This window comes from Piliocolobus tephrosceles, chromosome 16 (genome assembly GCF_002776525.5).
Source record: "Piliocolobus tephrosceles isolate RC106 chromosome 16, ASM277652v3, whole genome shotgun sequence".
NCBI classification, from domain to species: domain Eukaryota; kingdom Metazoa; phylum Chordata; class Mammalia; order Primates; family Cercopithecidae; genus Piliocolobus; species Piliocolobus tephrosceles.
In genome coordinates this window covers 35,432,867-35,455,879 of record NC_045449.1, presented here as the reverse complement: position 1 = coordinate 35,455,879, position 23,013 = coordinate 35,432,867, and the positions used below count along the sequence as shown (strand labels likewise).

Sequence of the window (23,013 nt, the reverse complement as noted above, 5' to 3'; positions counted from 1 at the left end):
GTCACACTCTGTAAACTGACAGGCTAATCCATGTCTAAGGGATCTTCCAACTCTAAGACTCTATAATTCAAGAGGCAACCAGCTGAGTGTGAACTTGTTCAAATTCATTAATTCATTCATCCCCTCATTACTTCACTGACTATTTACTGAGTTCCTTCTATGTACTGGTCATCATGCTAGGTGCTGGGATACAGGAGGAGTCAGACAACAGCCCTGTCCTTAAGGAGGAGCCTCTCTGCAAGCTATACCTCCCAGCCAGCTCCTATGGTGTCTGCTCACCTCCTCTAAGGGGTTTTCTTTGACCCACCAGGTCCCTCAGTCCCCAACTGGTATTTGAGCTACTTATGGGCAGAGTTTGTGGCTTATTCATCATCAGAACCCAGAGTCCAGGCGAGGTGCAATGGCTCAAGCCTATAATCCCAACACTTTGGGAGGCCGAGGCGGGCGGATCACCTGAGGTCAGGAGTTTGAGACCAGCCTGACCAACATGAAGAAACCCCGTATCTACTAAAAATACAAAAAATTAGCTGGGCATGGTGGTGCAAGCCTGTAATCCCAGCTACTCAGGAGACTGAGGCAGAGAATCACTTGAACCCTGGAGGTGGAGGTTGTGGTGAGCCGAGATCACGCCATTGCACTCCAGCTTGGGCAACAAACTCTGTCTCAAAAAAAAAAAAAAAAAAACCCAGAGTCTAGATAGCCTCTGGCTCTGCAGGAACTTGTTGAATGAGTGAATGAATGAATCAATAAGCAACTTAGAATGGAGATTAATACCTATCGAAGATACTTTATTCAGTAAATTGAGCCATGCAAAATTCCTAATACTTGACCATTTTAACTAATAAAACAGCAATTTAATATGGATCAATTTGATACATACGAATTTACAGAGAAGCACATGGGCTGTGTGTTGGGTCTGGACTGGGAGGCAGAGAGTATCTACCTTGAAATTCCATCATGGAGGACTGATTTCCTAAAGCTAAGAGCACCTTGCTATGAGTCGGTTGCATATATATGTCAGTCCCTCCTCCACACAGGTTACGGGCAATGTCAAACCCAGCACTGGGTTCCTGCTTAGGCCGCCCCTTCCTCCCACTTAGGTTACCTGATGGCTCATCTCTGACTGATTCCCAGTGCTTACTTCGGAGACTTGGGTGAAAGGTTTCCAGCCATAACCATTTCTTTTCCTGGATCTTTTGCCAAAATGTCCCCCTTGAAAGTCTCTTACCATTCTTGGAAATCTTGGTAGGGTTGGGCACTTGCCACTGGTATCTGGCTGTTGACCCCCTGAAAGCTGTAGGACAGGAGGAATATAGTTTACAGATGGAGGGCCCACAGCCGGAGGTAAGTTGTAGACATCTGTAAACTCTCTTGAAGTGGCCCATAAAGACATGCGCTCTTCCTGCTCCTTCTGTTTCATCTCAACTTCATCTAATAGCTGCTCGATATTCCTCAGCCTATCATCGTTCTCATGCATTATTGTCTGCATAATCTTTAGATCCAGCACACACTTACTGATGAGATACTCCTCAGTCATGGACCTGTTGTTCAAATTGCTTTTGGCTTCTCTGGTTGACTTGGGAAGGCTAAGTGAACTGAGTGAACCATTTTGCCAGTCCCAGTCCTCAAAAGAGTACTCTGTCTCAGCTTTTGAAGAGCTCTCATCCTCACTGCAAAAACAATACGCCTCTCTCTCCATCTTATCCAGCTCATCTTCCATGGATTGCAGTTCATCTACCTGGTTAGGTCCGTCTGCCTCCAAAGATGAAGCAGCTCCTGGAGGCTCTTCTACATCATCTTCCAAAGTCAAGCAGCCTGAGTAGATCTCGTTGATTTCGAAACTGCAGAGGCTTGCCTGACCTGTGCTGGGGCTGCTGGCCTCTTCTGCCATAAATGGAGCAGGGCAAGGAGCATCTTGATTCTGAGTCTCCCTGGCCATCAGACATGGATCTGGGGCCTGAGGATCTAGTGTCCCCTCAGTGAATAAAGAGTGAACCCTTGGTGAATGAGGTTGACTGCCTATTGAAAAGAACAGCAAAATTCAACTCATTAAAATGAACATATTTGGCCGCTAAGCAGCCTTGGTTTGTTCAAGAGGCAAAGATTGTCAAAAAAAAAAAAGCTTTTTATTTTCCCATCTCCTTCCCAGTTGTGGAAGACTACTGGATACACTCACAAAGGGTGAGGGAGTATGTGTCACCTAGGTGAAAGCTCCTATTTTGACATGGAATGAGGCAGAAATTGTTGTCAGGGCAGGGGTCTAGCCATGGAAGAAATATTCTAAGCTTTATTGTGTGCCCAAACATGCGTTAACTGTCAGGACATGTGAATTATAGGCTCCTGAATCTTGTTTTGTTTTGTTTTATAGAGATGGGGTCTTGCTATGTTGCCTGGGTTGCTCTCAAACGTCTGGCTTTAAGTGATCCTCCCATGTCACTTTCTCAAAGTACTGGGATTACAGGTGTGAGCCACTGTGCCCAGCTCCCCTGAATCTTAAGGACCACATTCACAGCCTTCTTTTCACACAAAAGAGTTTGACTATTTCTCAGTTAAAGTTATGCTCTTGGTGAGCATCTGATAAAAGTAGCCTAGGGCCGGGCGCAGTGGTTCACGCCTGCAATCCCAACACTTTGGGAGGCCAAGGCGGGTGGATCACCTGAGGTCAGGAGTTCGAGACTATCCTGGCCAACATGGTGAAACCCCATCTGTACTAAAAATACAAAAATTAGCTGGGCATGGTGGTGCATGCCTGTAATCCCAGCTACTTGGGAGGCTGAGGCAGGAGAATCGCTTAAACGAGGGAGGCGGAGGTTGCAATGAGCTGAGATCACCCCACTGCACTCCAGCCTGCTGACAGAGCAAGACTCATCTCAAAAAAAAAAAAAAAAAAAAAAATTTAAAAAATTAGCTAGGTGTAGTAGTACACACCTGTAGTCCCAGCTACTTGGGAGGCCAAGGCGGGAGGATTACTTGAGCCTGGGAGATTGAGGCTGCAGTGAGCTATGATTGCACCACTGCACTCCAGCCTGAGAAACAGAGTAAAACTGTGTCTCAAAAAAAAAAAAAAAAAACCTCATAAAAAAAAAAAGCAGGATATGGTTGCATGTACCTGTAGTCCTGCCTACTCGAGAGGCTTGAGCCCAGGAATTGGAGGCTGCAGTAAGGAATAACTGTGCCTCATACTCCAGTCTGGGTGACAGAGTAAGATCCTGTCTCTTAAAAAAAAAAAAAAAAAAATAGATGGTTTTTTTCTTCTTTAAACTATTCCAAATTCTCTATAATGAGCATTTTTATTTGTGAAACAATTAGATAAAATCTTAAGAGTAAACATGCTAGAAATAAACTCAATTATTATGATTTAGTTCTAGATCCACACTAGGTATATACATATGGAGCCCAAAAAGTTTACCTTAATAATTTCAAGGATCTTGATTTTCTTCCTAAGGCATCCATCTTTTCCCAGTATAAGTTGCATCTACAGTGGCCAGGCACGGTGGTGGCTCATGCTTGTAATCCCAGCACTTTGGGAGGCCAAGACAAGCAGATCACTTGAGGCCAGGAGTTCAAGACCAGCCTGGCCAATATGGCGAAACCCTGTCCCTACTAAAAATACAAATATTAGGCCGGGTGCAGTGGCTCACATCTGTAATCCTAGCATTTTGGGAGGCCAAGGCAGGCGGATCACCTGAGGTCAGTTTGAGACCAGCCTGGCCAACATGGAGAAACCCTGCCTCTACTAAAAATACAAAAATTAGCCAGGCGTGGTGGCATGCCCGTCATCCCAGCTACCCAGGAGGCTGAGGCAGGAGAATTGCTTGAACCTGGGACACAGAGGTTGCAGTGAGCCGAGACCCCCGCCACTGCACTCTAGACTGGGTGACAGAGCAAGATTCCCTCTCAAAAAAACAAAAACAAAACAAAAATTAGCCAGGCAAGCTGGTACACACCTGTAATCCCAGCTACTCAGGAGGCTGAGGCATGAGAATCGCTTGAACCCAGGAAGTGGAGGTTGCAGTGAGCTGAGATTGTGTCACTGCACTCCAGCCTGGGCAACAGAGCTAGACTTTATCTCACAAAACGAACAAACAAGTTATATCTACAGTTTAGAGGAGTCAATTAGTTGTAGCTCATGTGACTCTCAGAACACATTTGTGTCAAAGTAACACAACCTGTGAATTAAGGCCATACCCATTTCCTTTAGCTCTATGATTTCCATGTCAGGGGTCTCTCTGGTATGTTCTGAAGTCAGTCCTAGATAGACATTGACATCAGGATGGAGTCCGTATCTCTGCACTCTGGGGCTCTTGGTTGGTTGAGTTCTCTGGGTTCCAGTAAAATCCTGTAACACAGGAAATATTGTCAAGGACATAGTCTCAGTCATCCTGAATGTCACTGGTACTTTAGAAACCATCTAAGTATCTGATTAATTCCCTCTTATTCCTGTTGGGTAGACTGACTTTAGTCCTAACGAACTAGTTTATTGTAATTGCCAGTACCTTAAAAGCAATAATAGCTACCATTCATAGAATCTCCACTAAGTGCCTGCAATGTGCCCCTACTATGCCTATGTGTTGAACGTCCCTAGCTCCCTTCCTCAGTTCCATGCTGCTTTCACCAAGTTAAGCAGTGAGGCTATTCTCAAGAACACAGAAATAGTGTAATAAAATGAGGATTTCGAAAATTTCTTATAACTTGGTCTCCAGCTTCGTCTTGGTCTCTAACTCCCTACTTTCCTGAGTTAGATAAGCAGAAATAAACTCCCAAAAACTTCAGGGCTTGCCTTTAAATCATTCTTCAGAATATACCGGATATCTTGAAGGTTCATGGTTCGGTCTTTCTGCTTGACGTGGATGCCTGACTTAACAATATCATAATAAGGTTTCGGAAGCCTCACATCAGCTTCTAAATAATTCCCCAAAACTATGGCTTCTTTAATAACTGAGCCATCTAAGCCATTCCAGGGTATGTCATCTGTAAGGAAAAAGTCATACAAAGGAGTAACATTAGGAAACCAGAGAGTAGAGTGGGGGGAAGAGAAATTAGATGAAGCTGGGTAACCTTAGGCAAGTTACTTAACTCCTTTATTTTTTTTTTTCTAACCCACTGTACTTTAGAAACAATTCATTGCTTTATATATTAATTTCATTCTGTAGAAAAACTACCCAGAGGGGCTGGGCACAATGGCTCACGCCTGTAGTCCCAGCACTTTTGGAGGCCAAGGTGGGTGGATCACGAGGTCAAGAGATTGAGACCATCCTGGCCAACATGGTGAAACTCCCTCTCTACTAAAAATACAAAAATTAGCTGGGCATGGTGGCCGGCGCCTGTACTCCCAGCTACTGGGGAGGCTGAGGCAGGAGAATGGCGTGAACCTGGGAGGCGGAGGTTGTAGTGAGCTGAGATTGCGCCACTGCACTCCAGCCTGGCAGCAAAAACAGAAAACAAAAAACAAACAAAAAAACTACCTGGAAGATCAATTCATAAGTGAGAAGCCACTTTACCCATTTACCAGGGAGATCCCTGCCACAGAGATAGGAAACAATAGTGTCAGCAACATGTACATATGGGCTCCCCGCTGGCACGGGAGCCCAATACTCATCTCACATATATTGTCGTTTTGCCTCTGGGACTGCAAACACCATATAAAAGCAGACCTTGGCTGGGCAGGGTGGCTCACGCCTGTAATCCTAGCACTTTGGGAGGCTGAGGCAGGTGGATTACCTGAGGTCAGGAGTTTGAAACCAGCCTGGCCAACACAGTGAAATCCCATCTCTACTAAAAATACAAAAATTAGCTGGGTGTGGTGGCGAGCACATGTAATCTCAGCTATTTTGGGAGGCTGACACAGGAGAATCGCTTCAACCCAGGAGGCAGAGGTTGCAGTGAGCCAAGATCGCACCACTGCACTCCAGCCTGGGCAAGAGAGTAAGACTCCATCTTAAAAAAAAAAAAAAACCTTGCGTGGTGGCTAACGCCTGTAATCCCAGCACTTTGGGAGGCTGAGGTGGGCGGATCACGAGGTCAGGAGATCCAGACCATCCTGGCTAACATGGTGAAACCTCGTCTGTACTAAAAATACAAAAAATTAGCCGGGCATGGTGGTATACGCCTGTAGTCCCAGTTACTTGGGAGGCTGAGGCAGGAGAATCACTTGAACCCGGGAGGCAGAAGTTGCAGTGAGCCGAGATCCCGCCACTGCACTCCAGCCTGGGCGACAGAGCAAGACTCCGTCAAAAAAAAAAAAAAAAAGCAGCCCTTAATGAATGTGATTTTACTGTGTGTGTACGTCTTCCTCTTGAGGGATTCCTTCCATCTTCGGATATGTTACTACTTTCTCCACATCAGAGCAGTGGGTTTGGAAGTACATCCATTTCTTTCAAGTGACACTGTTCATACATCTAATGGACCCTGGGTGTGTTTAATTTCATAGTTTACTTCTCAGAGGTGAGTCTTTCCCCCTAATTTACAAGTTCTCAAGGGATACCTCACAAAGATCATAAGTACTGATACCAATATTCAGGTTAAAAAGTTTGGTTCAGCTGGGCGTGGTGGCTCACACCTGTAATCCCAGCACTTCGGGAGGCCAAGGCAGGTGGATCACAAGGTCAAGTGATCAAGATCAGTCTGGCCAATATGTTAAAACCCCATCTCTACTAAAAATACAAAAATTAGTTGGGTGTGGTGGTGTGCACCTGTAATCCCAGCTACTCGGGAGGCTAAGGCAGAAGAATCGCTTGGACCCGGGAGGCAGAGGTTGCAGTGAGCCAAGATTGAGCCGCTGCATGTCAGCCTGAGCGACAGAGCAAGACTCTGTCTCAAAAAATAAAAGTAAAAAATAAAAAAAAATAAATAAATTTTTTGTTTGGTTTAAATGCATTGTCACTGATAAGCAGATGGATGGGCTTTGCTGAGTCTTTTTTTTTTTTTCTTTTGAGACAGAGTCTTACTTTGTTACCCAGGCTGGAGTGTAGTGGCGCTATCTCAGTTCACTGCAACCTCTGCCTTCCAGGTTCAAGAGATTCTCCTGCCTCGGCCTCCCAAAGTGCTGGGATTAGAGGCATGCACCACCATGCCCAGCTTATTTTTGTATTTTTAGTAGAGACGGGGTTTCACCATGTTGGCCAGGCTGGTCTTGAACTCCTGATCTCAGGTGATCCACCTGCCTCAGCCTCCCAAAGTGCCGGGATTACAGGCGTGAGCCACTGCTCCCAGCCAAGAAGTCTCTTTTCAGTAAGTCTTGTATTTTCATATAAGTAAGTAACTCCTGTTGAGGGAGAAAAATACAACCTAAGAATAGGGACTTTGGTCAACCATTAATGATCTTGATCTACCTGTTAAAATCTCCTGCATGATCATAGAAAAGCTGTAGATGTCCGACTTCACTGTGGCTGCCTTCTGTAAGATCACTTCTGGTGCGGCCCAGTTGTACAGCTGGGTAGGAATGGGCACTCGAGTCAGGTCCCTCTGTTCACCTCTGTCCTTGCTAGGGAAGGAAACACACAAGTCAGGGCTCATGCCTTAAAGGGTCGGTTGGTCATTCATTCATTCATTCATTCATTCATTCATTGTCTTGCCATGTCACCCAGGCTGGAAAGCAGCAGCATGATCTCGGCTCACTGCAACCTCTGCTGCCTCCCAGGTTAAAGCGAATCTCCTGCTCAGTCTCCCAAGTAGCTAGGATTACAGGTGTGTGTCACCAGGTCTGGCTAATTTTTGTATTTTAGTAGAGATGAGGTTTCGCCATGTTGGCCAGGCTCGTGGGTCTTTTAATCAACATACTGCATTTGTGAAAACTTTGCCTCTGAAGGCCGACAACCTCTTTGAGCTCCTGGAAACCTAGCTAGACAATGAGCTAATCCACACTGCTTCAGAGCTGTTCCAACACCTGCAATTCCTTACTGTTCCACCTAGGCCCTCTCCCCCAACTTCATCTGGCAACTCTACTGCTCGCCCACTCCACTCAAGTCACAGGGGCCTTCTTTCAGTTCCTCCAACATACCTAGCACGTTAGCCCTTCAAGTCTTTGCACTGGCAGCTTCTGCCAGGTATGCCCTGCCCACAGATCCTAGAGTGACTAGCTACTTTTTGTGACTGAGACATTTGTCTGAAAATCACTTCCTCAAGGAGGCCCTTCCTGACTGCCTAAAGTAGTCCTGTTTTATTGGTTTCAGAGCACTTATTATCTGAATTTGTGTTCATTTATTTAGTTTATTATCTGTCTCCCTTCCATTCTAGAGAGTCAGCTCCATGAGAGTAAGCACCTCATCTGCCTTTATCACTGTACTCCTGGGCTTACACCAGAGCCTTGATGCTTGCTGTTGAATAAATGAATGCAAACTCTTTCAAGAGCCCCCTCAATCCCCATCTGCTTTATCAAAGCCATCTGGGACTTCTTCAACTCCTCATGATTATTTCTTTTCTGAACTCCTGCCCTTTTGAGAATGCGCCCTCTCAGTTTAGCACTCAAGGGTTCACTCATAGGCTTAAATAACTCATCTTCCCAACCAGACTCCTTAAGAGCTAAGTCAGAGCATCCTAAATGTCTTCTGGCCCAGCAAGAGGCCTCAGGGTAAACTCAGCACTGACTTCAGCCTACAGCTGTCATGACAATCAAATGAGATCATGGATGTAGAAACACTTGGTGAGCCATAAAGTGCTCTTTCATGTAAAGAATTAGTATGAATATTATGGGAGGCATTCAGTCAAGACTTAATGACTGGCAGTTGATAATTAAGAATTAAGCTTTTAAAAAGCAAGTGACAGCAAGTTTTTTGTTAGTCTGGAAAAAGGACAGATTTTAGAGGATGAGATGGGCTTCTCAGATTTGAGCAAACTTCCCTAAATAAAGTTTCTTCCAGTAAATCTTTGGATACAGGGCAGTCAGTTCATGAAGTCATGAAGGTGTAAAAGCTAGTATTGACTTTAGTTGTATTGCTGAAAAGTCACCTACGGCCTGGCATAGTGTGAACAGTGTGGATATGCATACAAATTTAATACACAAATATTTATATATCGAACCTGGGAGGCAGAGGTTGCAGTGAGCCAAGACTGAGCCACTGCACTCCAGGCTGGGTAACAGAGCGATACTCCGTCTCAAAAAAAAAAAAGACCAGGTGTGGTGGCTTATGCCTGTAATCCCAGCACTTTGGGAGGCCAAGGCGGGTGGATCACTTGAGGTCATGAATTCAAGACCAGCCTGGCCAATATGGTGAAACCCCATCTCTACTAAAAACACAAAAATTAGCCAGGCATGGTGTCACGCGCCTATAATCTCAGCTACTCGGGAGGCTCAGGCAGAATTACTTGAATCCGGGAGGTGGAGGTTGCTGTGAGCCGAGATTGCACCACTGCATTCCAGACTGGGAGACAGAGCAAGACTCCGTCTCAAAAAAAAAAAAAAGAAGGAGCTGAAGGGTAGGAGAAACTGCTGTATCACTTTTATACCAAGAGATGCAACACCATCCTTGACAATGACATTCAACAAACTGATATGCCCTAGTAGAGTGTTACCAAAAAAAAATGTGGGACTGAAGGCTATTTTGGGTTGGTGAATAATCAACTCATACTATCAGCTTTCAAAGAAGGGTATGTTGTTTCACCTGCAATGGCTTGCTGACTGACATTTCTGACACTTCTACCTGAAGTTCCATCCTGAGGTCACTCCTAGACATTCACAGACCCTTGGTTACCTCCTACTCACTCACTTGGCCAGTTGTTGACCCCAGCAACTCCATGCATTTCACTTTATTCCCTCCCATTTTGGCTCCATGGTCACCACTAGGCCCTGTCTCATGGTCTCCTGGCTGGTGTTCCTGTCCTCAACCTCCAATCCATTCTGCCCCTATGTCCTGGAGACATCCTCTGCCATCTGGTTAAGGCCCATCTATGTCTCTAACCAATCAATTGGGTAACTTCACACTATTGCTTCACCCCTGGGTGGCTCAGTTTCCTCAACTATATAAGGACAGCATTGGGCTGGGCCATTTCCAAAGTTGCATTTCATTCTAGGATTCACATTGCTATTGAAGAGCAAAAGGAGAAGAAACTGTGGGACCTTTCTCTCTACATCAGATGGCGCTCCATCACTGACAAAAGTGCACACCCCTTAGCTTCCACTGCTCCTCAACACACAGCCAGAGAGGTCAACCCTGCTCTGAACCATTTCATATTTTTCCTTCAACTAGGTCATCCAATCATTTAAGAAACATTTACTGGTCAGGTATAGTGGCTCATGCCTGTAATCCCAGTACTTTGGGAGGCCGAGGCAGGAGGATTGCCTGAGCCCAGCAGACTGAGATTGTAGTGAGTCACTGTACTACTGTCTGGGCAAAAGAGACAGATCCTGTGTCCCCCACCCCCATAAAAGAAGGCTGGGTGTGGTGGCTCGCACTTGTAATCCCAGCACTTTGGGAGGCAGATCGCATGAGTCCAGGAGTTCAAGTCCAGGCTGGGCAACACGGCATGACCCCATCTCTATAAAAAATAAAGAAATTGGGAGCGGTGGCTCACGCTTGTAATCCCAGCACTTTGGGAGGTAGAGGCAGGCGGATCACAGGGTCAGGAGTTTGAGACCATCCTGGGTAACATGGTGAAACCCCGTCTCTACTAAAAATACAAAAAATTAGCCGGGCGTGGTGGTGGGCACCTGTAGTCCCAGCTACTCGTGAGGCTGAGACAGGAGAATGGCGTGAACCTGGGAGGCGTAGCTTGCAGTGAGCCAAGATCTTGCCACTGCACTACAGCCTGGGCAACAGAGCGAGACTCCGTCTCAAATAATAATAATAATAATAATACTACAAAAATTAGCCGGATATGGTGGCATGTGCCTGTAGTCCCAGCTACTCATGAGGCTGAGGTGGGAAGATCGCTTGACGCTGGGAAGTTGCACTGAGCTGAGATTGTGCCACTGCACTCCAGCCTGGGCGATAGAGCAAGATCTTGTCTCAAAAAAATAAAAAGTAAAAAATATTTACTGAGCACTTACCACATGTGGCAAGCCCAGAGCCCAGAGCTGGTGATGAACTCCCCATCTGGTGGGGCAGACACACTTGTATAGAAATGACTGTGGAACATTTGCATGACGCATGTGAGGAGAGGAATATGCAAAGTGCCTCAGGGGATAAGGGCATCAGTATAGACTTCACAGAGAGTGTTGGGAGACTGTTTCTGAAGTGAGTTTAAAAGGCTAAACTGGCGTGTGCCAGGTATGCCAGATGCAGAGAGCAGTGTAGTGAAAGTGCCTTCAGATGGTCAGGAGGGAGCGGGGCAGTTAGGAGATTGGCACTATGGGTGGAGTCCCACTTGGGGAGGCTTCTGCTCCCTGAAAAGGGGTCTGGACTTAATCTTGCAGGCAATAATGAGACCCTGAAAGCTTTTAACTCAGATTAAAAATGGACCAGATATGAACCTGAGCAGCTCAACTAGTGACAGTTATCTGGCCTCTGCCTGTTTCCATCCAGAAAAGTGCCGTTGCTCCAGTCATACCCTAATGGCTCCCCTGCTTTCTCTTGCCCCATCACAGCCCCTTCTCCATGCACAGGAGCAAGAGGGAGAATTTTTTTTTTTTCTTTTTGAGATGGAGTTTTGCTCTTGTTGCTTAGGCTGGAGTGCAATGGTGCAATCTTGGCTCATCACAACCTCTGCCTCCCGGGTTCAAGAGATTCTCTTGCCTCAGCCTCCCGAGTAGCTGGGATTACAGGGACGCACCACCACGCCTGGCTAATTTTGCATTTTTAATAGAGATGGAGTTTCTCCATGTTGGTCAGGCTGGTCTCAAACTTCCAACCTCAGGTGATCCACACACCTCAGCCTCCCAAAGGGCTGGGATTACAGGCATGAGCCACCACACCCAGCCAAGAGGAAGGATCTTAACCTACAAATCATCCGTGACACTATAATGCTCAAAAATGCCTATCCTAAGAACACATCCCAGTGTTCTTAAGATAAAATTCAAACTCCTCACCAGGGCCCACAAGGCCAAGCACAACCTGACCTCTGCCTCCTTTCCATGCAGAGGGACAAGAGGCACTCCAGGTCTGGGGAAGTGAGAGCCTTTTTGTTTCATTTGTTCAAAAAACGTATGTTCAGGGCACAAATGCAAAGGCCTGTTCTGGACATCTGAGATATAGCAGTAAATAAAACAGAAATCCCTGCCTCATGGAGCTTTTCATCTTTGAGAGAAGTTACAGAGTATGTGACAAGCAAAGATCTGGTGAGAGACCAGAAACAAAGCATCAGTGATGGGTAGGTGGCAGACAAGGGTAAAAGGAAGTAGGTGGCTCTAGGCAAGGGGTCTGCCCAGTGGCCAAGGCCTCACAGAAGAGCAGAACCAATACTGGCCCAAAGGCTCAGAGCTGTGGATGGCAGTAAGGAAGTACAGGGGAGAGCCTCTGCCTCTCAAAGCTTGGGGGCTCTCAGGAGGACTTTGACTCTTGCCAACAGGAAACTAATCCCCCTTACCAATTCCTGAATTTTGACTGCCTCTCTCACTGTGCTGAGCCCCTTGAGGGCAGAGAATGACCTCTATGTCTATCTAGGCCAGTGCCTGACCCAGATGTAGGTGTGACAGACCATTAGGCTCATCAGCACCCATCACTTTCTCTCCTTCCAGGATGCACAGCTAAGGGACAGCTCAGCTTCCCTCCAGTAGAAGCTAACTGGTCTCTGGCCACTGCAAAGTGGGAGGCAGTAACATAACCATTTCAGACTGGCCCCAAACCCCACTGTGTCTCCTCCATGTTCTTTCTTGCTTGTTGACTGGCAGTGCAAAGAATGCAGTGGGGGATCAAAGTCTGAAAGGTGGTGAAGCTACAGATTAGAGTGACAGGGAACACTATCCCTGTCTCCAACACACACTGGATTGCAATGTGAGTGAGAAATATACCTTGTTGTGTTAAAAGCTGCTGAAAGGGCTGGGCGCAGTGGCTCACACCTGTAATCCTAGCACTTTGGGAGGCCGAAGTGGGCAGATCACCTGAGGTCAGGAGTCCAAGATCAGCCTGGCCAACGTCATGAAACTGCATCTCTACTAAAAACACAAAAATTAGCCAGGTGTGGTGGTGAGGACCTGTAATCCCAGCTACTCGGGAGGCTGAGGCAAGAGAATCGCTCGAACCCGGGAGGTGGAGGTTGCAGTGAGCCGAGGTTGTGCCACTGCACTCCAGCCTGGGCAACAGGGCAAGACTCGTCAATAATAATAATAATAATAATAATAAAAGAAAAGAAAAACCACTAAAAATGTTGGAGTGGATAATTATAGCATTTATACACATTAGCTCATACGAGATCATACTTGTTAAATGTTTATTAAAATGTCTCCAAATTCCTCTAGCCTTGGCAGACAAGGTAAGTAGCATTTGGGACAGGTTCATCAACTGATGGACAGGTTCATCTCACCAATGAGGAGTCCCACCCACCCAGATCAGATTCTGTCTCTACAGGAGAGGTCCCCAAGGGAGATCACCTTCAGGACAAAGTCCCACTCCATGTTATGCCCACCTTTCCAACATGTACTCCAGGTTGGTCAGCCTCGCTTCACCTGGGGAGACAATATGGACAGCATAGGAGCTGAGCGAGCGGTGGATAAACCCCTGGAAATGCAGGTATCTCAGGGCGTCAGATATCTGGAGCAGCAGGTGCACGATCACCTCCATGTGCAGCACTGGGAACTGGGATCGCTGCAAGCAAGAGATAAAATGCCAAGAAAAAAAAAAGGACTGGGGCCCTGACACTGTAACATTTTGTGATTTCCAGTCTTTCCATATGATCCTCACGGCTACCAAGGATCCCCATTTTACAGATGGAGAACCTAAAGTTCAGTGAGGCTAAGTGAAAGGCCTGACGTCCCAATGACTCAGGCCCCCTGGATCCAAACCTGGATTCCTTTCCCTCAGCTGAGCTGCTTCATACCACAAAAAATGAAAAGAAATTTCTCAAAGTCTTGTATGTGCATCCAGGATTGGCCAGGGGAAAACTGATAGGGGAGGTCCCCCCATACCACCAGTAAACCTGCCCTGTCCCCTCCCTGTCCAAGCCCAAGCTGCTGGCGAGAACCTAGAAGCTCAAAGGACCCTGCAGGATGCAGATAACCAATTCAGTCCTACCCCAGTCAGATGAGCCAGAAAGTGCTTTCTAAGGGGACAGAAAGTCACTCACATCAATGCACCTGGCTGACTAAAGTCTTAATGGGTCTCTCCCCCAGAGAAATGGTCTTTAAGGTAATACCCTCACTCAAGGGGGAAAAAACAAAAAAACAAAATAGGATGTCCTCAGGCAGAAGGAATGGCAAGCCATTTGGGGGAAGGGTCCTTCTTGGGGTCTTATTTCTATCCAGAATCTTTAGAACAAAGTTATGGAGGGAAAAAACTTAAATACTCCAAGAGCTCTCTAAACCCACATCTCAGACCAAAGCACCCTTCCCAGGGACCCTATATAAGCCAGGGAAGATGTCTCTCAACCCCAGGGAAACTTGAGAGGTGAGAGGGGAGTGATATAGGCCTCTATAGAAAAAACTGAGAGAGCACAAATGAAAATGTAGGAAAATAAAGCCAGTGGTTGCTGGATTATAGTTAGTCAAAAGATGTCTGTGTTCTCTGGGTGCGTTGCACTCTTAGATGTCTGATAAAGAAGCAGGACTAGGCTGGCCTCAGTGGCTCGTACCTGTAATCCCAACACTTTGGGAAGCTAAGGCAGGAGTTCAAGACCAGCCTGGGCAAGCAACATAGTGGGACCATGATTCTACTAAAATTTTAAAAATTAGCTGGGTGGGGGTTGGGTGCAGTGACTCAAGCCTGCAATCCCAGCACTTCAGGAGGCTGAGGCAGGTGGATCACCTGAGGTTAGGAGTTCAAGATGATCCTGGCTAACATGGTGAAACCCCGTCTCTACTAAAAATACAAAAATTAGCTGGGTGTGGTGGGGGGGTGCCTGTAATCCCAGCTACTTGGGAGGCTGATGCATGAGAATTGCTTGAACCAGGGAGGCAGAAGTTGCAGTGAGCAGAGATCGTGCCACTGTACTCCAGCCTGGCGGACAGAAGGAGACTCTGTCTCGAAAAAAAAAATTAGCTGGGCATGGTGGCATGAACCTGTAGTCCCAGCTACATTGGAGGCTGATGCAGGAGGATCATTTGAGTCCAGGAGCCAGAGGTACAGTGAGCTATGATCTCACTACTGTACTCCGGCCTGGGCAATAGAGCAAGAACCTGTCTCAAAAAAAAAGCAGGACAGGACAGGCACAGTGGCTCAAGCCTGTAATCCCAGCACTTTGGGAGGCCGAGGTGGGTGGATCATCTGAGGTCAGGAGTTTGGGAACAGCCTGGCCAACATGGTGAAACCCTGTCTTTACAAAAAATACAAAAATTAGTTGGGCACGGTGTTGGGCACCTGTAATCCTAGCTACTCAGGAGGCTGAGGCAGGAGAATCACTTGAACCCAGGAGGTGGAGGTTGCAATAAGCCAAGATCGCGCCACTGCACTCCAGCCTAGACAACAGAGGGACTCTCTGTCCCTCCAAAAAAATTTTAAAAAAAAGCAGAACTGACAATAATAAAACCATACTAGTTCTGACCATGTGCTTATCAGCCTTAAATAGCATGTTACACAGACCCTATAAAGCAAAAGAATAAAGATATTTATCTTCCATGCATACAGCAATGGGATCGCCATAGCTGGGGCAAGAGTTAAAGGAAGGAAGAAACTGGGAGGGCAGCAATGGAAAATCCATGGAAACAGCGGTTTACTCGTTCATGAAGGACACTGAACAATGTGCCGATAGTGATGCGCTCATATACAAGGCGAGTTTTCTCCAGGTCCTGGGACAGACACACAGCCATCAACTGTAGCAGGTAGGGGTGCCTCAGCTTGCTGCAAAAGAGAAGAAGCTTCAGAAAAGGCAGGACATAATGAAAAAATGGGCATAGGCCTTTTGAACACATTCTAAACAAATACCATTTGTATACGATGTTTCCTTTTCTTTTTTTTTTTTTTTTTGAGATGGAGTCTCTCTGTCGCCCAGGCTGGAGTGCAGTGGCCGGATCTCAGCTCACTGCAAGCTCCACCTCCCAGGTTTACGCCATTCTCCTGCCTCAGCCTCCCGAGTAGCTGGGACTACAGGCACCCGCCACCTCGCCCGGCTAGTTTTTTTGTGTGTGTATTTTTTACTAGAGACGGGGTTTCACCGTGTCAGCCAGGATGGTCTCGATCTCCTGACCTCGTGATCCGCCCGTCTCGGCCTCCCAAAGTGCTGGGATTACAGGCTTGAGCCACCACGCCCGGCTTTTTTTTTTTTTTTTTTGAGACCGAGTCTCACTCTATTGCCCAGTCTGGAGTACAGTGGCATGATCTCGGCTCACTGCAACCTCCGCCTCTTGGGTTCAAGCAATTCTACTGCCTCAGCCTTCCAAGTAGCTGGGATTACGGGTGACCACCACCATGTGCGGCTAATTTTTGTATTTCTAGTAAAAACGGGGTTTTGCCATGTTGGCCAGGCTGGTCTTGAACTCCTGACCTCAGGTGATCCACCCACCTTGGCCTCCCAAAGTGCTGGGATTACAGGCATGAGCCATTGCACCCGGCCTTTTGTATACAATGTTTTCTAAGAAAACGGGATGAGGTGTTGGTTAGGGTTTCTGTTGGAATCTGTGGTCCTAACTGATGAGACCCTGAGAGCTTAGAGCCATCAATGACAACAATGACAATGTGGCTAAGAGCTCCTGCATCTTTGCATATATCGTCTCAGATCCTAACAACCACCTGCAAGAAATGTACCATTATACTCATTTTATAGATGAGGAGACCAACATCAGGGAAATGTCAGGGCCTGGTGCAGTGGCTCACATCTGTAATCCCAGCACTTTGGGAGGCCAAGGTAGGCAGATCACTTGAAATCAGGAGTTTGAGGCCAGCCTGGCCAAGATGATGAAACCCTATCTCTACTGAAAATACAAAAGTTAGCCAGATGTAGTGGCACATGCCAGTAGTCCCAGCTACTCAGGAGGCTGAGGCCCGGGAATCGCTTGAGCCCAGGAGGTGGAGGTTGCAGTGAGCCTAGATCATATCACTGCATTCCAGCCTGGGTGACAGAGTGAGACTCAATCCCCACTGCCACCCCCCAAAAAAGAGGAAGAAATATGTCAGGAATTCATCCAAGTTTGCCCACCCGACTCAGTCTCATGTCAAAGTCTATGCTGCCTAGGCTCCTCCTTAAAGCTTCCTTTGGTCCCTTCAAGACGAATTCCACAAAAAAAAAGAATGTGGCCCCTCTACATGCCTCCTACAGGAGTTGAGGAGCCTTCTCAGGAGAGAGCTCGATGAGCCTGGGTCCACTGAACAAATGAATCAAGAACCTGTCCTAGCAAGAGCAGAATGACCTAACTCTGGGTCCACTGAATGAATGAATCAAGGCCCTGTCCTAGCAAGAGCAGAAGGACCTAACTCTGGAGCCACAGGAACCGTAAGGTCCAGAGATCCATGAGCCTGTCATCAATGGACATGAGACATGTCCTCAGACATCTGGATCTTAAGCAAGCCATGCTCTATGAAAACAGGATAGCCACATGTTGTCCTGATGGGCACAGGGCCCAAAGAGGGTGGGACTCAGGGATTGTAGCATAATAACCAGAAGGGCCTGCATGGAGGCTGCCGCATTCAGAGACATGGGTTACAGGGCAGCTGACAGACAGAGGCCCTCACCACCACTGTCCCCACTGCTCAGGCTACTCATTAATTTCTCTTCCTCTTTCTTGGCAGCCCTTGGAAGTCAAGTCAATCAATTTCAACAGTCAGGAAATGCTGAGACTGAGAGGGGCTGGAGCTCCCTATCCCAGGCACAGAGCTGAATAGCCCAGAACCTGGGTCTGTAGAGAGATCTAGATCTATAAGAGGCCTGGGCCTTGAGCTTCCTTCTCACCTGCTGTGTTCCTGCTCAGCAATTAATAAGTCGGCCAGCCGCAGCTTGCTGCAGTGTGGGTGGGTGGGGAGATTCAGCTCTTTCACTGTGACCCTGCTCCCATTCCACACCAGGCTACAAGGACAGGAAAGAGTTTCAGCAGAAGGGAGTGAGCAGCCACTTACTCCTTCAATGAATGAGCTTTCCTAAGCAAGGACCAGAGAAGTGGTCTCCACACAGAACTTGCAATGCCCACTGGGCACTACTGGGTCCTCCCTCCCACTACCCCCAGGTACTAAAGCACCTTGGAGAACTTAGGTATAGGTGGTGGGAAGTCGTCACTGAATGCAAGGGAGGGAGTGACTTGATCAGGTTTGTATTCAAAAGCACAGTGGTACCGGCAGTGTGGGGAATGGGTAGGGGAGGGGTGGTCCAGAGAATGGGAAGCCAGTTAGGAGACCAGTCCAGGTGAGGGATGGTAAAGACTTGGGCAAAAGCAGTAGCAATTAAACAGCTTCTATAGGGGCTTCGTTACCCTTAGCCTGTATCAGAGGCAAGATAGTCACTACCAAGCTGCCTCTAATTCTTTAGCAAGCAAAGACATTAAAATATTGTCATGAGTAATCTTTCAGAGCAGTGGTTCTCCCCCAGAGGACATCTGGCAATGTCTGTAAGACAGTTTGGTTGTCCCAACTGTGGGGGCTGTAAGGGTTGTAACTGGCACTAGTGGGTAGAGACCAGGGGCTTCTAAACATCCTACAATGCACAGGACTACTCCCAACAACAAAGGATCATCTGGCCAAAAATGGTAATAGTGTCCTGGCTGAGAAACTCTGATTTAGAGAGATGTTCTAATGTGTTCCCTGTGTTTGAGTAGAAACTCCCCACATATAAGGAAGTCACATGCAGCCCACACTCTTCCCCTGAAACTCAATCAGACCTCCCACTCGCCAGCCCCCACTTACTTGGTCATGACCATGTAGGGACCACTGAAGAAAGAGAAGGTGGGCTCATCATCAGCTTGAATCACTTCCTTTTCTCCAATGACCAGAAGAGATCCTAGATAGGCGATCTGTGTTGCCCCTGTGAGATAAAACTGAAACCAAGGCATAGCCTCAAATTAGGGGGAGAAGGAAGGAAAAGCAGAACACATCCAGAATCCTATCAGCCAGCTAAAAGAATGATAACTGCTATTTATCAACTTTCTGAATACCCCTGTGCACTAGGCCTTTTTCTTTTTTTTTTTTTTTTTTGAGACAGGGTATCACTCTATCACCCAGGCTGCGGCATATGACATGATCTTGGCTCACTGCAGCCTTGACCTCCTGGGCTCAAGCCATCCTCTCACCCCAACCTCCCAAGCAGCTGGGATTATAAGCATGCACCACCACACCTGGCTAATTTTTTTTTTTTTTTTTTTTAATAGAGATGGGCTTTTGCCATGTTGGCTGGTGTCAAACTCCTGGGCCCAAGTGATCCACCCACCTTGGTCTCCCAAAGTGCTAAGATTATAGACGTGAGCCACCAGGCCTCGCCACAATTCTTTATATTATCTTTAATCTTTCTAAAACCTTTCAAGGTTGTATTAGTATTTCCCTTTTATTCTTTTCCGTGAAGAAACTGAGGCTCATAGAAAGAAGTCAGATGCCTCAAGTGCCATGGCTGGGACTGAGAAGCCCATTGTGGCCCCCACAGCACCCAGGATTGTGTGCGGCCAAATCAGATATTCCTCCTCCCGGCCCCTCAAGGCTGCTTCAGCACAACAAACAGAATGCGCAGTAGGGCTGGGCGAGTTGGCTCACGCCTGTAATCCCAGCACTTTGAGAGGCCAAGGTGGGTGGATTGCTTGAGTCCAGAAGATCGACACCAGCCTAGGCAACATGGCGAAATCCCATCTCTACTAAAAATTCAAGTAATCAGGCATGGTGGCACATGCCTGTGATCCCACCTACTTGGGAGGATTGAGGCACAAGAATTACTTGAACCCAGTATGCAGAGGATGCAGCAGTGAGCCAAGATCGCGCCACTGCACTCTAGCCTGGGCAACAGAGCCAGACTCTGTCTCAAAAAAAAAAAAAAAAAAAATTAAAAATTTAAAACTAAAAATTAATTAATTAATTAATTAAAAGATCATTTTCTAAACTTAAATCTAGCCCAGGGTCATCCAAGGGAATTCTCTGGGGGTTTCACAATTTGTTAGTATGACAGGAACACTAAGAGATATCTTTCCCTCAATAGGGACAAAAAAGAAAAGAACACCACTTTGGTAAGGATAAGGAGGCAGGAGTTGGACAAAGGTAGGAGATGGGGCCCGATGATTCTCTAGTTAGTCCTGCAAACACTGGCTGTCAGTGGCAACCTCTTACCTTCCCAAAACCAAAGCTGTAGATATTTTGAGCAGAAATGACTCCAGCTTTAAGCAGTCGGTTAGGAGAGCCATTGGGGTTTCTAGAAATATTTAAAAGAGGAAACAAAAACTCAGTTAACCACTCATATCCAGAAGAATAATGCTGAACCAAGTTTTCAGAAGGTATAGTTGATTTTGTCTTTACTGCTAGACTTTTTGTTACAAAACTAGAAATGATGTAATAGCCAGCCTCTGAGAGGGCCTCTATGATTCTCATTTACCAGTATGCATAACCTTGTGTAGGCGCTCACAGGTCAGACGAGGCTGACCTGTTAACTCATTTTTGACTGTTAACAAGTGCAAAACAGTGATGGTCTGTCACTTTGAGGCTAAATCTACCAAGGTTTTGGCCCTGATCTCTCTTGGATCATTTGCTCTGCCAGCTGCCATAATATGAGGACATGATATGAGCAGCCCTAGGGGGAGGCTCAATGCCCAGCACCAATTTGCCAGCCATGTAAACGAGCCATCTTGGAACTCAACTGTCCATCCTCAGTCAAGCCTTCAGATGAATACAGCCCTAACTAACATCTTAACTGCAACTTCATTAGAAACTCTGAGCCAGAACAACCTAGTTAAACCATTCCGATTCCTGACCCACAGAAATTGTGTGAGATAAAAATGTTATTGTTTGCAGCTGCTAAGTTTGGGGGTGATTCATTATACAGCAATAGATAACAAATACAGATGGTCAGAGTTGGAAATAACCATAAGCACATCTTGTTCAGTTTTTTCATTATGTACGCAAAAAAATGAAGCCCAGGAACAGGAAACTTGCTGGCCTGAGGTCATAAAACGCAGCAGTGACCAGACCTTGATGTTGCTCATTCCGGCCACTGTTCTTCTCACATTCCACACCCAAACCATCACCTGTGCATCAGGGTACCCCTTCACTGAAGTTGTCTTAGAAGGAGGGGTGATGCCTCGTATTTCTTCGGTTCCCAGAATCTGGCATGGTGCCATGCAGTAGGTGCTCAGTTAATGCTTGCCAGTTGAGTACTCTCAGCTCAGACTGAAGGAAAAAACAACCTACCGCCACCAGAGGCACTTTCCTTTTCTTGGCAAACGACAAAGGAGCTAGGGAACGGTGCATATTCAGGGCCAGCCTACCTCAGGTCTCTGAGGCCCCACATGCCACTATTAGAGAACACATGTAAACGCTTTGCTTCTTTTCTATTTCCTCGGCAACTCATCAGTGCCAAGCTGTCCCGTATCTGCTTTAAGCTGCTATGCTATTGAGGAGAAGACTCTGAAGTTTAGACTGAGATAAATTGAGCATCCCAGTTTACACCTGGTATCTCAGCACCATTATTGATAGTCTCCCTTTCATTCTGGAAACAGCCAACAGATAATAAGCTATACGGTCACTCTCACTTGAGTAGACAGGCCCTAAGAAAAAGGCCACTTTTCTACACCAAACCATCAGTCTCTTCTTAAAATAAGGCTTATGTGCTTAGGCCTCAGAAGATCTAGGAGACAGTGAACTGTTTCTTGCCCAGGGGAACAGAACTTGTGCTGACAGTGAGGGTGTCAGCCTCCAGCAGCAGTGGAACTGGGGGTAACCAGTGACAAGGCCTCCTGCCTTCTACTCTGGGGTCTCTGGGCAGTACGTGGCTCTTTGGAGTGGAGAGTTCTTTTTAAGCAAAAGAGCCAAGTGTTCTCAAACAGTGACCTGGACAACAACTGCAGTTCAGATCAACATTTCCTGCTCTCCTACCTAAATTTCTCAGCACACATCTATATAACTAAACTCGGCTGGGTTAAGGGGAGAAAAAACTAACTCCAGTCATCTACAGCCATCGGTCCTCAACTCAGTGCTTTTCTTCTTTCCCCAGTACAAGCTCTGTGCAAACACACACGTGTGAGGAATCTTATCTGACATAGTACCACTCACAAATCTCAGAGGCTAACTCTAATTTCAAGAATTTGTGTGGTTTTTCACATTAAGAGAAGGGGGGTGGGCACAGTGGCTCACGCCTGTAATCCCAGCATTTCAGGAGGCAGAGGCGGGTGGATCACCTGAGGTCAGGAATTCCAGACCAGCCTGGCCATGGTGAAACCCCATCTCTACTGAAAATATAAAATTAGCCAGGTGTGCTAATTTTATATTAATCCCAGCTACTCAGGAAGCCGAGACAGGAGAATTGCTCGAATCCAGGAGACAGAGGTTGCAGTGAGCCAAGATTGCACAGACTCCTGCCTGGGCGACAGAGTAAGACTCAGTCTCAAAAAAAAAAAAAAAAAAAAAAAAAGGTGAGGGAAGAGGAGTGTATTTCCATGTAAACATTCCATTAACCCCATAAGAATGCTTCATCTAATTCTAAACTCGATGCTGTATCTAGATGAGTAAGATTGTAAAAGCTCACCCACTCTTACACTTGGGTTTTCCTTTCAGGCTCACTCATGAGCCTCCTCTCCTTCTACAGAGCCCTACCATGCACCAAGCAGCTAAGGGTTAGTAGCAATGAAGAGGACAGACACAGACACAGCCCCTGCCCTCTTGGAATTCACAATTTAATTGGAAAACTGGAGAACATATACAAATAAAATAATTGCAAACTATGACAATTATCTAAACGCTGAAGAAGGGGTCTCCATACAAGCACCAGGGGCAGAGGGAGGAGATGAAGTGGGAGGGCTTGGATGAGGCAGGGCCTCCAAGGCCAGATAAGGGATTTCTGAACTTAACCTAATAGCCACAGGGAAGGTCCTTAAGGAGT

The 23,013-nt window shown here is 46.7% G+C and overlaps 1 protein-coding gene across 2 annotated transcripts in view; it reads right to left on the bottom strand.

The window, feature by feature from the left end:
* Positions 1 to 833: 833 nt before the first annotated feature.
* The window catches only part of TEX14 (testis expressed 14, intercellular bridge forming factor), a 33,008-nt gene continuing 10,828 nt past the window's right edge, over positions 834 to 23,013 (bottom strand). Inside the window, exons 5-14 of one of the 2 annotated variants that reach the window (XR_002730072.1) lie at positions 20,253 to 20,334; positions 18,852 to 18,982; positions 17,908 to 18,021; positions 15,740 to 15,863; positions 13,498 to 13,676; positions 7,332 to 7,483; positions 4,781 to 4,971; positions 4,189 to 4,339; positions 3,410 to 3,521; positions 1,889 to 2,019 (exon numbers count right to left, since the gene is read on the bottom strand). Coding sequence is in view for 1 of the 2 variants with exons in the window: in XM_023204625.2 (XP_023060393.1) it covers positions 1,097 to 2,019; positions 4,189 to 4,339; positions 4,781 to 4,971; positions 7,332 to 7,483; positions 13,498 to 13,676; positions 15,740 to 15,863; positions 17,908 to 18,021; positions 18,852 to 18,982; positions 20,253 to 20,334 (2,047 nt within the window). In the remaining variant the exon portion in view is untranslated. Of the gene's footprint in view, positions 2,020 to 3,409; positions 3,522 to 4,188; positions 4,340 to 4,780; positions 4,972 to 7,331; positions 7,484 to 13,497; positions 13,677 to 15,739; positions 15,864 to 17,907; positions 18,022 to 18,851; positions 18,983 to 20,252; positions 20,335 to 23,013 lie in introns of both variants that reach the window. The other variant, XM_023204625.2, reaches the window with a different exon arrangement.